Raw genomic sequence first — 15,173 nt, 5'->3', positions numbered from 1 at the left:
AAGCTTTTCTAGAATACTTGTGATTAGTTGACAAGTCTGTGCTTTGGATTTTTGCCAGGGATTTCCATATATTAACATGTGGTCTGTTTAGAAAATCTCCAGAGGCTAAAATGTTATTTTGATGAAAAGAAATTTCTTACTTCTGCTATTAAGTATATCTTGCAAAATATCTAGGATTGCCTAGAAAGGTGGAACATGCAGGTACTTTGAGTTGCAGGTTTCTTTTCTAAGTCTCAGTTATTATGCTGCTGCATTTAACTGGGGGGTTGCTAGGAAGGAATATGGAATTTGATCTGCAGTCCAGGGTGCACACATGCGCACATTTTTCTGGCTTGGCAGAGAACTTGTACCTCTGAAGGAAATTAGGACCCAAATGACCATCTGTCTCCTTAACTTACCAAGTCTCAAACTGAGTCCTTGTGATACATCTGAGTTGGAAATTGTTAGGCACATAATTGAGTTTAAGCTTTAGGGATGCCCAGAAAATACCTGCTGTGGTATAAGAGGTCATTGTTTTCCTTCAGCCTGGTCACATTCTGACTGAAGATACTTTTTGTATGGACTTAAGTTGAAGTGTTTTTTTGTTCATTTGCTTTTAAATACCTGAACTTTTTTCACACATGGTTTTGGATTGAGTGCCTTCTCTTCCTTCCTTTAGTGGTAAGAAATAGTACAGACTTCATCAGTTATCGTTTTCAGTTTAAGCATGTACATGGAAGGAATGGCTTTATGAATTAGCACCCGAGGGGTTTTCAAAAACTGACCTTATTTTGAAGATATCTGAAGCTTAGGGAATCGTTCAATTTTTGTAATAATTTTGTTCAACAGTGCACTGAAAAGAAAATATGTAATGGCAAGGAATAGGCCAGACACTGTGCTAACCTCATCGCTGCCTGTTCTCTAAACTTACATTTTAAGGGTGAAGAAACTGAGTCCTTGAGGGCTTTAACTGCATGTCCAAGACTCCAAGATTATTGAGCTAGTGAGTTGCAGAACTTGAACTCTGCTGTGTGTGTGTGTTTTTTTTTTTTTTTTTTAAGACAGAGTCTTGCTCTGTTGCCCAGGCTGGAGTGCAGTGGTGCGATCTTGGCGTACTGCAACCTCCGCCTTCTGGGTTCAAGTGGTTCTCTGCCTCAGTCTCCCAAGTAGCTGGGGTTATAGGTGCCTGCTACCATACCTGGCTAATTTCTGTATTTTAGTAGAGATGGGGTTTCACCATCTTGGCCAGGCTGGTCTTGAACTCCTGACCTCGTGATCCACCCTCCTCGGCCTCCCAAAGTGCTGGGATTACAGGTGGGAGCCACCATGCCTGGCCAAACTCTCCTCTCTTAATTAAAACCTTTGCTTTAGTCATGCATTTACACTGCATCGTGATTCTTCAGAAATCTCTTTATAGTTTGACTTAAGGTAGTTTACACATTGTTAAAAGTCATGTCAAGATTTAAAGCTATATAGTCAAATATAACTAATAGAAGCATTTCTAATTACATTTCCATAATATTACACATAAAGTGTACAACATATGCTTTAAAATCTTGGGAGACTGACATCACCTATTTTAAGAACAACAATAAAGACACTGCTGGAGTTTTTTTTTTTTTTTTTGTCTGCAGATTAAAAAATTGAATTCTGCGTAACTGCAGCTGTTCTCATTTTAGCAGAAGCCACAGCTTTCCTGGTATATTCAGGTTGTTTTATTGATTTAAAGCATCGTTAATGTATATTTTATTTTAAGTGCTTGACTAATAATAATTATGATGGCTTCAGGCTTTTCATTTGGCTAGTGCAAGCTTGCAGAGTCATAACTATGAATTCTATGATTAATAGTACTAGTTTTGTTCAGCTTTGTGAGTAATTAAGAAGCACTTACCAATGAGAGTTTTTATTTTGGTAGTCTGTGAAATTATCAGTCATGTTGTGTTAAGTGAATTGTGAGAATTAAAATAGGTACAGCAGTGTGCTGTGGATTGTAACTTATTTATTTTTTTCAGGACAGGGTCTCACCATGTTACTCAGGCTGGGATGCAGTGGCATGATCTTGGCTCACTGCAATCTCTGCCTCCTGGGTTCACATGATTCTCCTGCCTCAGCCTCCTGAGTAGTTGGGACTACAGGTGCATGCCACCACACCTGGCTAATTTTCATATTTTTTTAAGAGATGGAATTTTACCATGTTGCCTAGGCTGGTCTCAAACTCTTGAGCTCAAGCCATCTGCCCACCTCAGCTTTCCAAAGTGCTGGGATTACAGGCGTGAGCCACTGTATCAAGCCTACATTACAATTTTTAGTTATAAATCTTAAATTCTTGCTACCTGATTCTCTTGGGCCCTGTTTTTATTATTTTTTGTCTTTGAATCTGTCAGTGAGTCTTTTGACAGTATTTTACCTCATTTCTTGCAATCTTTGTTTCTTTCTGTTTTAAAATCATTGCCATGCCTTGGAGGTGATCTGTTTCAGGAGGAATAGACTTCTGTTTTATAAGTAGAAAATTCTGAATTTTGAAAATAATAACTTAATTTCTAATAATAAAGAAATGTAGTCTGGGCAACATAGCAAGATCTTGTCTTTACAAAAAATAAAAAATAAATTAGCAGGGTGTGGTCTTGCACACCCTGCTAATTTATTTTTTAGCTATTCAAGAGGGTAAGGTGGGAGGATCACTTGAGCCAAGGAGTTTGAGGCTGCAGTGAGCTATGATTGTGCCACTGCACTCTGGCCTCAGAGTGCGTCCCTGACTCTAAAAAAAAGATGTATAGTATACTTGTCTTTGTATGTTAACCACTACTATATATCACTTATGTCATCACTGAAATGGAATTAGGGAGTTGTAGTTGGAAACAATAGAGTTTGCCTCTCTTTAGTTATAATATCTTCAGAATATAGGATATTTTGATGTCATTTTTTCTTTAGTTATTGGGCTGGGTGCAGTGGCTCACGCCTGTAATCCCACCACTTTGGGAGGCTGAGGCGGGAGTATCATGATGTCAAGAGATTGAGACCATCCTGGCCAACATGGTGAAACCCCATCTCTACTAAAAGTACAAAAATTACCTGGGCATGGTGGCGCATACCTGTAGTCCCAGCTACTCTGGAGGTTGAGGCAGGAGAATCTCTTGAAGCCAGGAGGTGGAGGTTGCAGTGAGCTGAGATTGCGCTACTGCACTCCAGCATGGCAACAGAGGGAGACTCCATCTCAAAAAAAATAAAATAAGGACTGATTCAAGCCTTAGTAAACTTAGTGTTTTATAAAATCAGGAAAGTGGTGACATGTTGAGCTTATTGTTACTCATTTAGACCCACTACCCGGGGAGATGTGGGATGAACACATTATTCAATACTAGAGGAAGTATACAGCTGTGGTAGTGTTAATTGAAAAAAAACTCTACCAGGTTATCCTGCAAGATACCTCAAACAGTGATATAGTTAGCGCTGTACCTGAGGATTTTGATGTATGTGAGATACTTTTTTTTCCGGTCTCTCATCTAAGTTCAGTCCCTGCTTAAGCAGTGTCACTGGAGCCAGCACATTCATAGTTGACACTTCTTGTATCCTCTTGATGTCTTTGTGGTAGAGCCGATGATCCGGAACAGTAACTTAAGATCATTTCCTCTGACAAAGATTAATAGAATTGTCTAATTCATTTGCAGGGGAAGAAATTAGTGAGAGAAAGAGACAGTGAAAGTATTCAAATTACTAGTTCATCATATTCCTCTTGAGACCTTCTGTAGACTAAGTTGGCAAGAATGCAGAGCTTTGCAAGAGACTGACTGGCCCTCAAGAAGTGACACTTGGTCTTCGACTTTCCAGTAGATAATGCTATCTTCCATTGAATACTTTTATTTTTAAAGGGCATCCATTCCACCCTTCATTTTTCCACTTACTGCTCTATATTAAAAGATAAGCATTAAATTTTTTCTTGTATACTGTGTACATTGTAGAAATCTAGCTTGTCAATATTATTGCATCATTGAAGGCATAGTTTTAATTTTTAGATACACTTACATTATATGGTTTATGTGTTATTAGTTATATAAGTTTTAAATGAGATGAGCAACTTCAATCATTAACTGACAAATTTCATTTTTCTTGTGCAGATCAATCCATAATGGATGTTTTGAAACATAAAAGCTTCCTAGAAGAACTATTGTTTTGGACTATAAAATATGAATTCCCCCAAAAGATGGTAACTTTCTTACTCAACATGCTTCCAGATCAAGAGTATAAGGTATCTATATATTTTCCTGCTTTGCTGAACTTTGCTTTTCTTTCTTTGCCTTTTCATTACTAAATCTTTTTTTGATATATTTCTCAGGTGAGGGTTAATATTATACTATAAACAAGCATTAGCTTCTTCCCTTGCTAACACAGGTTCTGCACAAAAGGCACAGTGTCTGAGCTTTGTGGCAAAGCAGCATTACTGAGCAGGATTCCCAAGGATTGCTTTTCTGCATGGAACTTTGTCTGGAGGGAATGCTGGGGAACAAACGTTGAAACACCATTTTTTTTTTTTAACAGAAATAAATATGTAGTTATAAATTGTTCTAAATCCTTTGAAGAAGACTACAAGGTGCTATGAGAGTGTTTAATGGGAACAATAGAATTTAGATTGTGAGATTAGGCTGGGAAAAGCATGGGTTGAATAGTTTTTGGTCACCACTGCTAAAGAGAGAACAGTTATTGACTCATATACAAATGTTGGTAAGTGAAGTTTCTAGTTCCAGGGAGTCAGAACCCACATGTTACCATCATGTGGTTATGGCAAAGTGACAAAGCTCAGCGTATTAAAAAAAAGAAAATAAACCATGCTGTAATTTTTATGGTATAGGTTAGGAGAGACACTTTACTCGTGTCATTGTTTTGTGTATCTTTATATCTACTAAAAAAAAAAAAAACCCAGAAAATGTACATGTTACACAGAAAGGAAATAAGAGTGAAAATAAGTATGGCCAGGTGTGGTGGCTCACTCCTACAATCCCAGCACTTTGGGAGGCCAAGGTGGGCGGATCATCAGGGGTTGGGAGTTTGAGATCAGCCTGGCTAACATAGTGAAACCCTGTCTCTACTAAATATACAAAATTAGCTGGGTGTGGTGGTGCATGCCTGTAATCCCAGCTACTTGGGAGGCTGAGGCAGGAGAATTGCTTGAACCTGGGAGGCAGAGGTTGCATTGAGCTGTGAGCTGGGATCGTGCCACTGCACTCCAACCTGGGCAACAGAGTGAGACTTGGTCTCCTAAAACATAAATAAATAAAAAAGTAAGAATAAATAATCCTGCAGATCATTTAGTCAGATTAGTGGTCAGCTTTCAGATCAAAAAGGAGAAGGTACTTGTTTTGAAATAATCACATTGATTCACTTATTTGGTTATATTAAATCCTCTGTAATAGTTTGTAGCTGAGACTTTATTAGATTTTGTTGTTAAAGTAGGTAGCACAGAACAGAGTTACATACTTTGACCTCAGTAAATTGATACATTTGTGAGTAAAGTATATCTTGTGTTTTAAACCACAGCATTTATTCTTACTTTGCAACTTTAATAATTTAAAATGTCTTAAAAATTTTTTTAACTGGACTGGGCATGGTGGTTTACACTTGTAATCCCAGCACTTTGGGAGGCCAAGGCAGGCACATCACAAGGTCAAGAGTTCGAGACCAGCCTGACCAACAGGCTGAAGCATTGTATCTACTAAGAATACAAAAATTAGCCAGGCATGGTTGCCCTAAGCTGTAATCTCAGCTATTCAGGAGGCTGAGGCAGGAGACTTGCTTGAAACCCGGGGGGTAGAGGTTGGCAGAGGTTGTAGTGAGCCGAGATTGCACCACTGCACTCCAGCCTGGGTGACAGAGCAAGACTCCATCTCAGAAAAAAAAAAAATTGTTTTTCTTTAGCCATCAGAATATTTTGCAAATGTTCCATAAAAGCAAAAGACTACCCTCACTATTGAGATTTTTTTTTGTTACCTTGGGCATTATTATAAATTAGGAATAACTGTAAAATGTTAATATGATATATTGAAAATGGTTTTAAATTAAAAATTAAAACTAATATGTTTTTTCTATTAAAATGTTTACAGGTTGCTTTTACAAAAACTTTTGTTCAGCATTATGCTTTCATTATGAAAACACTGAAGAAAAGTCATGAATCAGACACAATGTCTAACAGAATTGTGCATATTAGTGTTCAGTTGTTCAGCAATGAGGAGCTAGCCAGACAGGTAACAGAAGAATGTCAGCTGCTGGATATTATGGTCACTGTGCTATTATACATGATGGAAAGTTGCCTTATTAAAAGTGAGCTACAAGGTAACTCAGAATTATATTCACTAGTTCTATTAGTATAATTATTCTATTATTGTTAGTGTGCTTAATATATTTATTAGTAATATTACTAATTACTAATAAAACTTAGTATTGTTAATCTAGTATTATTAGTGAACTTTGTGTAACTGGTCTTGAAAACATGTTTAAAAAAATTATAAAATAATACAGATTTGTTGCAAACATTTTTGAAAATTTTCAGTGAAGTTTAAAGAAAAAGTTAAAAGCACTTATAGTTTTGTTGTTCACAAATACCTGTTAGCACTTTGCTGTATTTCTTTTCTTTTTGTGTGATGACTATATAGATACAATAAATACTTTGAAAAAAGTTGCCGTCATGTACATGTCAAAAACATGCATTTTAATACTTTTTAAAGTGCAGGTATTAATATCATGGCTATACCATAATTTGGTCATTTCCTTATTAGACATGTTTCTGTTTTTAATCATAGATTTGTTGCTATCAGTCTTAGATAATTTTACACCCTTATTCTTTTATAACTTAAAAATTGGGATAAATCTTGCCTTTTCTCTACTCCCTTAGTGAGAACTTGTATTCTTCTTTTGTGCCCACTATGTGGTTGATAGTCTTCAATCTGCCAAAATGTTACTATACCTCTTCCTGTTCTCATTTCTCTATGGTCATTCATGTTAACTTCAACTCCCTTAAATTATATATGTACACACACACACACACACACACACACACACACACACACACACACAATTATTTTTTGAGACAGAGTCTTGCTCTGTCCCCCAGCCTGGAGTGCAGTGGTGCAATCCTGGCTCGCTGCAACCTTCGCCTCCTGCGTTTAGTTCAAGCAGTTCTTTTGCCTCGGCCTCCTGAGTAGCTCTGATTAAAGGCATGCGTCACCACATCTGGATAATTTTTGTATTTTTAGTAGTAATTTTCTTGCCATGATTCTCAGGCTAGTCTTGAACTCCTGACCTCAGGTGATCTGCCTGCCTCAGCCTCCCAAAGTGCTGGGATTACAGGTATGAGAAAGGAGGGGGAGGAGGACCAGAACAGAGACTTAGGAAAGAGAGTACTCTCTTTTGACCTTAATCTTTTCTTTTTTCTTGCTGCTCAGAATGTGGACATGGGGGCTGAAACTTCATTAATTATTCAGGGCCATGAGGCAAACTTCAGAACAGATGCCATGTATATACAAAGAATAACAGAGTAGGCCGGGCATGGTGTCTCATACCTGTAATCCCAGCACTGTGGGAGGCCGAGATGGTGTTTTAAATTTATAATTGAGAAAACATAATTTAGAAGTACCTATTCTTTTAAAAGAACCTGGAGTCTGTTTTGTTCACTAGGCGATTTAGCTGTGCTTATTACATATGGTTCATATTTAATGTTTGTGAAAAAGATGTGTCTAAGTCTGCCTCCCACTTTTTTAAAAATAGCTAGCTTTCCTGAGTTTTTATACTTGTATCCTTACCTACAAGTCACTCATTAACCTACCTCATTCTAGTGTTCACTCCCATTGTTCTATAGAAATTGTTCTCTACAAAATTGTTTATGACTCACATAGCTGTATGTCTTAGTTTTCCCAGAACAGCCTTAAGTTATGCCTATTAGTCTGACATAGTTATTAATACAATTCCTTTTACACTCAAAAGTGTCCCAGTTTATACCATAAATTTTATGGTTACCCTTTTTGTAAACTACATGTTGAGGAAGCCTGTGGTCATACTTTAGAGTTTATTGTGCTTGATTTTCAGTAGCATTTCACACTGTCGATTCTCTTTCTGTGGCCCAACACACTTCTCTACTTGTCCTGTCAATGTTGGTATTTCTTAGCACTTTGTCCTAGCGTCTCTGCTTTTTACACTTTTCCCATTTTTTCTGAAATCATATTATATGGTATCAGTTGCTTTTTACATATGCTTCTAATGCAGTTAGTCTTTTCTGGAAATTCTTATACCAGTTGAATTTTCAACAAGCTGAAATAAAGATTGTTAAGATCTTTAAATATATGTGTATCTTTTTTAGCAGTAAATTATTTCCAGCCAAGGTCTGAAACTATCTTTAGAAGTCTTCAAACTTTGCCATACTATGTTTTTCCTCTTTCAGTACTAGCATAAAACATTTTATACATATAAATGCTGCTTTTCTAAAAGTATGATAAGCTTTTCCCATTTTTACACTGAGTATTAGGGCAGGCTTTAACTGTATTGAACTAACCATAACTAGCCACAGATATTACAACAGGATCTCTGTACTTTCTTTTTATTTTTTAGCAGCTTCTGTCTAGCCTTGGCTTGAATTGTTGTTAGATGGTATTTTAAAATTTAATTTATACTTTTAATAAATACAGGAGTTGATACAATGAGAATTTCCTTTTTTACATTCAATTTTATACTTTTTTATATTCAATTTTATACCATATGCTTTGTGGTTCCAAACATAGCTCATAATTTTTCGTGTTCCAGAAATGTTAGAATTTGTCTTTTGAAACAGTCTGTGTAAAAGGGAATCTAAACCATGTATTGCACAACATAGGAATATCTGTAGATGCTCATAATCCTAGATTGCCTTTCCGCCCTGCATATCAAACTACTTTTTTTTTTGAGACGGAGTTTTGCTCTTGTTACCAGGCTGGAGTGCAATGGCGCGATCTTGGCTCACCGCAACCTCCGCCTCCTGGGTTCAGGCAATTCTCCTGCCTCAGCCTCCTGAGTAGCTGGGATTACAGGCATGCACCACCACGCCCAGCTAATTTTTTGTATTTTGAGTAGAGACGGGATTTCACCATGTTGACCAGATGATCTCCATCTCTTGACCTCGTGATCCACCCGCCTCGGCCTCCCAAAGTGCTGGGATTACAGGTGTGAGCCACCGCGCCCGGCCTCAAACTACTTATTGAACCATATTGTTTGGATATCTGTAAATACCTCAGACATACATTGTCCACAGCAAAGACTCATTATTGCTCGGTAATCTGGCTTCTTTTACATTATCCTGTGTGTATGTGTGTGTACATGAGCACATGAGTGTGTGTTTTGCTTCCACTGTCTAACCATCTAAACAGTTATGCAGCCCCAAAACCTAGGAGTCATCTTTGACTTCTTTTTACTCCTTGCAGATATAGCAGATGTTACCAACTCTGTCCTTCAAATCTTCTGAATATATTTACATAGCCTCTTCATCACTGCATTTTTATGCCACCACCATAGTTCAAGTCATGGCTGTCTCTAGGCCTCTTATCTCTGGTTGTTGCTGCTCTCCTTCAGTCGCTTTGCACATTACACTTCTATAATGTTCTCTCTCTTAAAACCCCCTACTGGCTTGCCGTCTTTTCACGTGGATTCTAAACTCCTGACACTGGTTTATAACACCCTGTAGCCTCATTTGTACCATGCATCCTCTGCATTCTTTCTCCAAGTGATTATTTTTCTTATGTCCTGCTCCCTTTACCTGTAACACCATCTGTTCCACCCTTATTAGTTTATCTGGTTAATCCAAATTCCTGCTTTGTTTTATAGGCCTCAATTTAAACTTCACTTCCTCAGGAGAGTCTTTTTTCTTGTTTTCTTTGAGATGAAGTCTTGCTGTGTCACCTAGGCTAGAGTGTAGTGGCACAATCTTGGCTCACTGCAACCTCCACTTTCTGGGTTCAAGTGATTCTCCTGCCTCAGCCTCCTGAGTAGCCTGGCTAATTTTTTTGTGTTTTTAGTAGAGATCGGGTTTTGCCATGTTGGCCAGTCTGGTCTCGAACTCCTGACCTCAGGTGATCTGCCCACCTTAGCTTCCCAAAGGGCTGGGATTACAGGTGTGAGCCACTGCGCTTGGCCAAGTCTTTTTTTGAATTGTAGTCTAGTTTTATTTGTTCTTATGACTTCCTGTACTTTTCCTGTTATAGCCCTTATCACACTCTGGCTTCTTAGATGCCCATGAAGACAGAGATCATCTAAATCTTGATTTATTTACCACTTTATTCTCAGAGATTAGTTGAAAACCTGACCCTTAGTAGGTGCTCTATAAATATTTGTTGATGACTGAATTTAACACTGAATCATTGCTCTTTAAATCTCTAATGAGGAAAGTACCAGTTTGAGTAAAAATAGAAGTCCTAATCATTTTATTTCATTAATGATTCCAAGACATTTTTCACAAGAACAGTAGTATTTAAGCAGTGTCAGGAAAATAGCAAGTTTTATTAATTATATTCTGCTTATTCATTCTCTGGTTTCAATTAATTAGAACAGTGATTTTCAATTTTTAACTGAAAAATTCCCAGCATCCCTTAGCACTGTCACATCAATATCAATGGCTCACTAGCTCAGTAGTTGTCAGTCATGGGGGGTGCTTTTCAGAATCTCCAGGGTTGGTATTAATAATTTGTAAAAAGTCCCTAATCTTACTTCTTCCTTGAGTTGGACCCTCTCTCATCCATTGAGAAGTACTGAAAGAGAGTATACTTAACTTCAGTGGGTCCTGTTCTTAGCTATTGTTAAACTTGTTTAATATTTGGTAAAATAATTCTATGGACTGAAACCGAAGTCTGGAAATTAAAAGTGCCCTAGAGGTACTCCTGACTGATGAGTATGATAGTAGGTAGGTAGATGAATAAGTTGGTTAAAGTGAGGTATCATTTAAAAAATATGAGCCGTGTGGTGGTACACACCTGTAATCCCAGCTACTGAGGAGGCTGAAGTGGGAGGATTGCTTAAGCCCAGGAGTTTGAGTCCATCTTGGGCAACATAGGGAGACCTCCATCGTTGAAAAAAAAAAAAAAAGATATATACCTTAAACATTGTATTTTAACTTAAAACAGAATTATGTGTTGATTCTCCAATCTTTTAACTTTGGGCAAAGCATTTTCAGGATATGGTTTTCTTGACTGGAGTTCTCGATCATCTTTTTTATAAATAGCACATCTATAAAGCATCATCTGTGGATTCTAATTTTAGTCTCTTTAAAATAGAGTTAGAATATAAATCTGAGTGTAAAATACTTGGAGGCTTTTATGATTTTTCTGTCTCAAGGTTTTTTAGCTTTTTTTCCTGGCACTTGTTTTTATTCTCTCTCAAAAGCATGTGATTTAGTTTTTGTAATACCTCTCTGTGCTTTCATATGTCATTAGTTCATATATTTTTGATTTAAATTGTATAATTATGATAAAAAGAACAATTAGCATGAATAGAAACAAAAATTGATGCTAGGTAGCCATATGCCTCAGCTTGTGTACAGGGAATGAGCTGTTGGCCTTGAATATTCCATATATTATGGGCATTAATATGTTTTACAATGGGAATAGAAACTCCTTAGTACAGTGAGTCAGTGAAGTTGAAATAGGTTAAAGAGAGCTAATGTATACGTACTAACAATTTTTAATGATAAAGATTTTGTACAAGCCTATCCCCCTACCACCCCAATGATGTATTTAAATTTTGAGGATTTAAAAAAAAAATCTGTGGTCTTTTTTTTTTTAACGTGTTTTTTTCTTTTATCTTTGAAATATTTTTTGCTAAAAATCGTATTGATGTATTTTTTGAATAGAAGAAAGCAACTAAATGTACATCTCTTGAAATCGTACAGATTTGATTGATAAGATGAAATGAGGTTAATCTAGGGGTAAAGTTGATTGGAACAGAAAATATTGCATTATATCATTAGAATCAAGAAAATAAGCTACCTTAGTATCATGTCATATATTGGACATGTGATAATAATTATAATGATGTATTAAGTGCTTTTTATTAATGCTTCTTTTTATTCATGTAATTCTTTTAAGATGGGCATTTTTATTTTCCACTTTATAGATGAGGAAATTGATTCAGAGAGTGTAAATATTGTGCCTAAAGCTGTATAGATATTAAATGGAAGGCTGGGGTTTGAATTTAGGTATATCTGATTCTAAAGTGTATATATTCTGTATCATTGGCTAAGCTTTTTAAAAAAACCTTATGTAATTTTTGGGATGTGTCTTTTTTAGATGAAGAAAATAGTTTACATGTGGTAGTGAACTGTGGAGAAGCATTACTGAAGAATAACACTTACTGGCCTCTTGTTAGTGATTTTATTAATATTCTTTCTCATCAAAGTGTGGCAAAGAGATTTTTGGAGGATCATGGTTTGTTAGTTACATGGATGAACTTTGTATCTTTCTTTCAAGGTATGAATTTTACCCCTTCGTTAATTTTTTGGTTTACAAAATTCCTAATGCTAAATTATTAAATATTGATTAAAATATAATAGCACATCATTCAGGCTACACAAGAAATGTCTCATTATTTTGTTTTATTTTTTTAACAGAAAAAATAAGATCTACAAAAGTAAAATGTAGACAAGGATTATATGCTTAAAAAACTGAGCTAGAAATACAAAGAGAAGATAGGTCAGAATTGAGTTAGAGGAAGATTTTATAGGCACAAGAGCAATTAAGCAAGACATAAAAGAACAATAAATCTGACTATATAAAATTAACTTCTGCAATATTGAAAACAAAAATTTCTTTTTGATATTGTCAATCTTTTTATTTTTTAATTAATTAATATTTTGGATAAAGAAAATGTGGCACATATACACCATGGAATACTATGTAGCCATAAAAATGATGAGTTCATGTCCTTTGCAAGGACATGGATGAAGCTGGAAACCATCATTCTCAGCAAACTGACAAAAGAACAGAAAACCAGACATTGCATGTTCTCACTCATAAGTGGGTGTTGAACAATGAGAACACGTGGACATAGGGAGGGGAACATCACATACCAGGGCCTATTGAGGGGTGAGGGAGATTGGGGAGGGATAGCAGGGGGTGGGGGAATTGAGGAGGCATAACATTAGGAGAAATACCTAGTGTAGATGATGGGGGCATGGATGCAGCAAACCACCATGGCATGTGTATACCTATGTAACAATCCTGGACGATCTGTGCATGCATCCCAAAACTTAAGGTACAAAATATATACATGGTAAAAAAAATAACAGATGCTGACCAGGTTATGGAATAAAGGGAATGCCTATACAAAAATAAAAAATAAAAAAAGAAATGTTTCATCATTTTAATTGGTATTTGTAAGTACTTTAATAAATTGTTTATAAAACATACCAAGGAGTTAGGAAAAATGTCAAATGATTGGAAAAGAAACAGGAGTACAGTTAACTGGATTTTTAAATTTTTAATAGAGACAGAGTCTCACTGTGTTGCCCAGGCTGATCTAGAACTCCTGGGCTCAACCAATCCATTTGCCTCGGGGTCCCAAAGTACTGGGATTACATGCATTAGCCACTGTGCTTGGCTTTGAAGCATTTGTAACCCTTAATATAGAAATGTGAATTCTATTTTCTGAGAAAGATGCATAACACACGAAACTTTCAACTAATAAATTAAAATTGTTTTGACTTTCTTATTAAAAGGTGTTGAATTAGTTATATGAGACAATTCATAAAATATTTCATAAAATTCATAAAAGAAAACAGATTGTAAAAAATTCTGAAAGGACTAGTTTGTTTTGTTTTTAGTAATTATTTTTATATATGTACTGTGTCAGTAATGCCATTTGTATGCATAAAATGTGTTTGGGACTGCTAAATGTATTTGGTATTTAATCTGAATGTGTGCTTCCATTTGACAAGGTTTAACTCTGCTTTAATTTTTGCAAGGTATGAACTTAAACAAGCGAGAACTAAATGAACATGTGGAATTTGAGTCTCAGACCTACTATGCTGCCTTTGCTGCTGAACTTGAGGCCTGTGCACAGCCAATGTGGGGACTCTTATCACATTGTAAAGTTAGGGTATGTTGGAAATATTTTTGTTAATATCTGTGTTTACTTTAATTATTTTAGAAAAAGACTTGTGAAAATATTGATTTGTTCACTTGTATATAATGGGCAGTGTTTAATTTTGTTTCAAATTGAATTCAACTTTATCAAAGCTGACCTGAGGCAGTAATTTTTATTCTTAGGCAGTTTGGAATTTATTATTATCAGATCTTTCCAGCCTGTTGTCATTGTGAACAGTCTTTGGAACTTCATTAGTCTCCACATTCATCTTTATTGTTTCATTTATTATCAGTCGCCTAATGCTTCTATCTTTCAAGGACTAGGATAGTCTTCAATGAAGTTTACACTTTTAAGATTCCAAGGACAAAACAAGTATAAATTTCCTAAAGCATCTAGTTGTTGTTATGTATATCATAATATAAAATATTACAAGTATTGGTTTGATGGGTCTCCAGAAACCTTGGGCAGTCTAGACAAATGGAATCCCCTGACCCAATTAAAGACTTGACTAAAATTTTGATATATGGACACCATGAAGGTTCCAGCCAGTTATTTTATACCAGTAATCATGTTGGACAAGATTTTGTAGTGGAAATATTTTGAAGCCCTGGGTTCTAATCTTGGTTCTGCCTCTTTTTTACTTGGGTGATTTGGTCATCTCATTTAAAAATAGTTGAATTTCTCAGTCTGTTTACGGACCTTTTAAAAACAAAGTGAAAGAGAAATGGGATAGTAAAGCCTGCTCTTTATTATTATGAAGCTCTCTTCCATCTACCATTTAAATGTATGTGTTTCTTTAAGTAGATTTATAATTTCTTTTGTTAGTTCAGCCATTCTCTAAATGCAGATGAGTTTGTTAGTCTTACTAGGTTGAAATTCATTCCCTCCTTCCCTCCCTCTGTGTCCTTTCTCTCCCACTCTCCCTCCCTCCCTACCTCCCTACCTCCCTACCTCCCACCCTCCCTTCCTTCCCTCCTTCCTTCTTTCCTTCCTTCTTCCTTCCTTCCTCCCTCCTTCCTTCCTTCTTTCCTCCCTCCTTCCTTCCTCCCCCCGCTTCCTTCCTCCTTCCCTCCTTCCTTCCCCGCTTCCTCCCTCTCTCTCTGTTGCCC

At 36.3% G+C, this 15,173-nt stretch overlaps 1 protein-coding gene across 13 annotated transcripts in view; it reads left to right on the top strand.

The window, feature by feature from the left end:
- Window positions 1-15,173, top strand: part of UBR3 (ubiquitin protein ligase E3 component n-recognin 3) — a 271,060-nt gene that overhangs the window by 65,270 nt on the left and 190,617 nt on the right. For all 13 annotated transcript variants that reach the window (XR_013518889.1, XR_013518888.1, XR_013518887.1 and 10 more), the window contains 4 exons: window positions 4,095-4,225; window positions 6,075-6,303; window positions 12,270-12,449; window positions 13,943-14,076. Coding sequence is in view for 10 of the 13 variants with exons in the window: in XM_054257546.2 (XP_054113521.1) it covers window positions 4,095-4,225; window positions 6,075-6,303; window positions 12,270-12,449; window positions 13,943-14,076 (674 nt within the window). In the remaining 3 variants the exon portion in view is untranslated. The remainder of the gene's footprint in view (window positions 1-4,094; window positions 4,226-6,074; window positions 6,304-12,269; window positions 12,450-13,942; window positions 14,077-15,173) is intronic.

The sequence above is a fragment of the Callithrix jacchus genome, chromosome 6 (genome assembly GCF_049354715.1).
Source record: "Callithrix jacchus isolate 240 chromosome 6, calJac240_pri, whole genome shotgun sequence".
NCBI classification, from domain to species: domain Eukaryota; kingdom Metazoa; phylum Chordata; class Mammalia; order Primates; family Cebidae; genus Callithrix; species Callithrix jacchus.
This window is presented reverse-complemented; position numbering and strand designations above follow the sequence as displayed.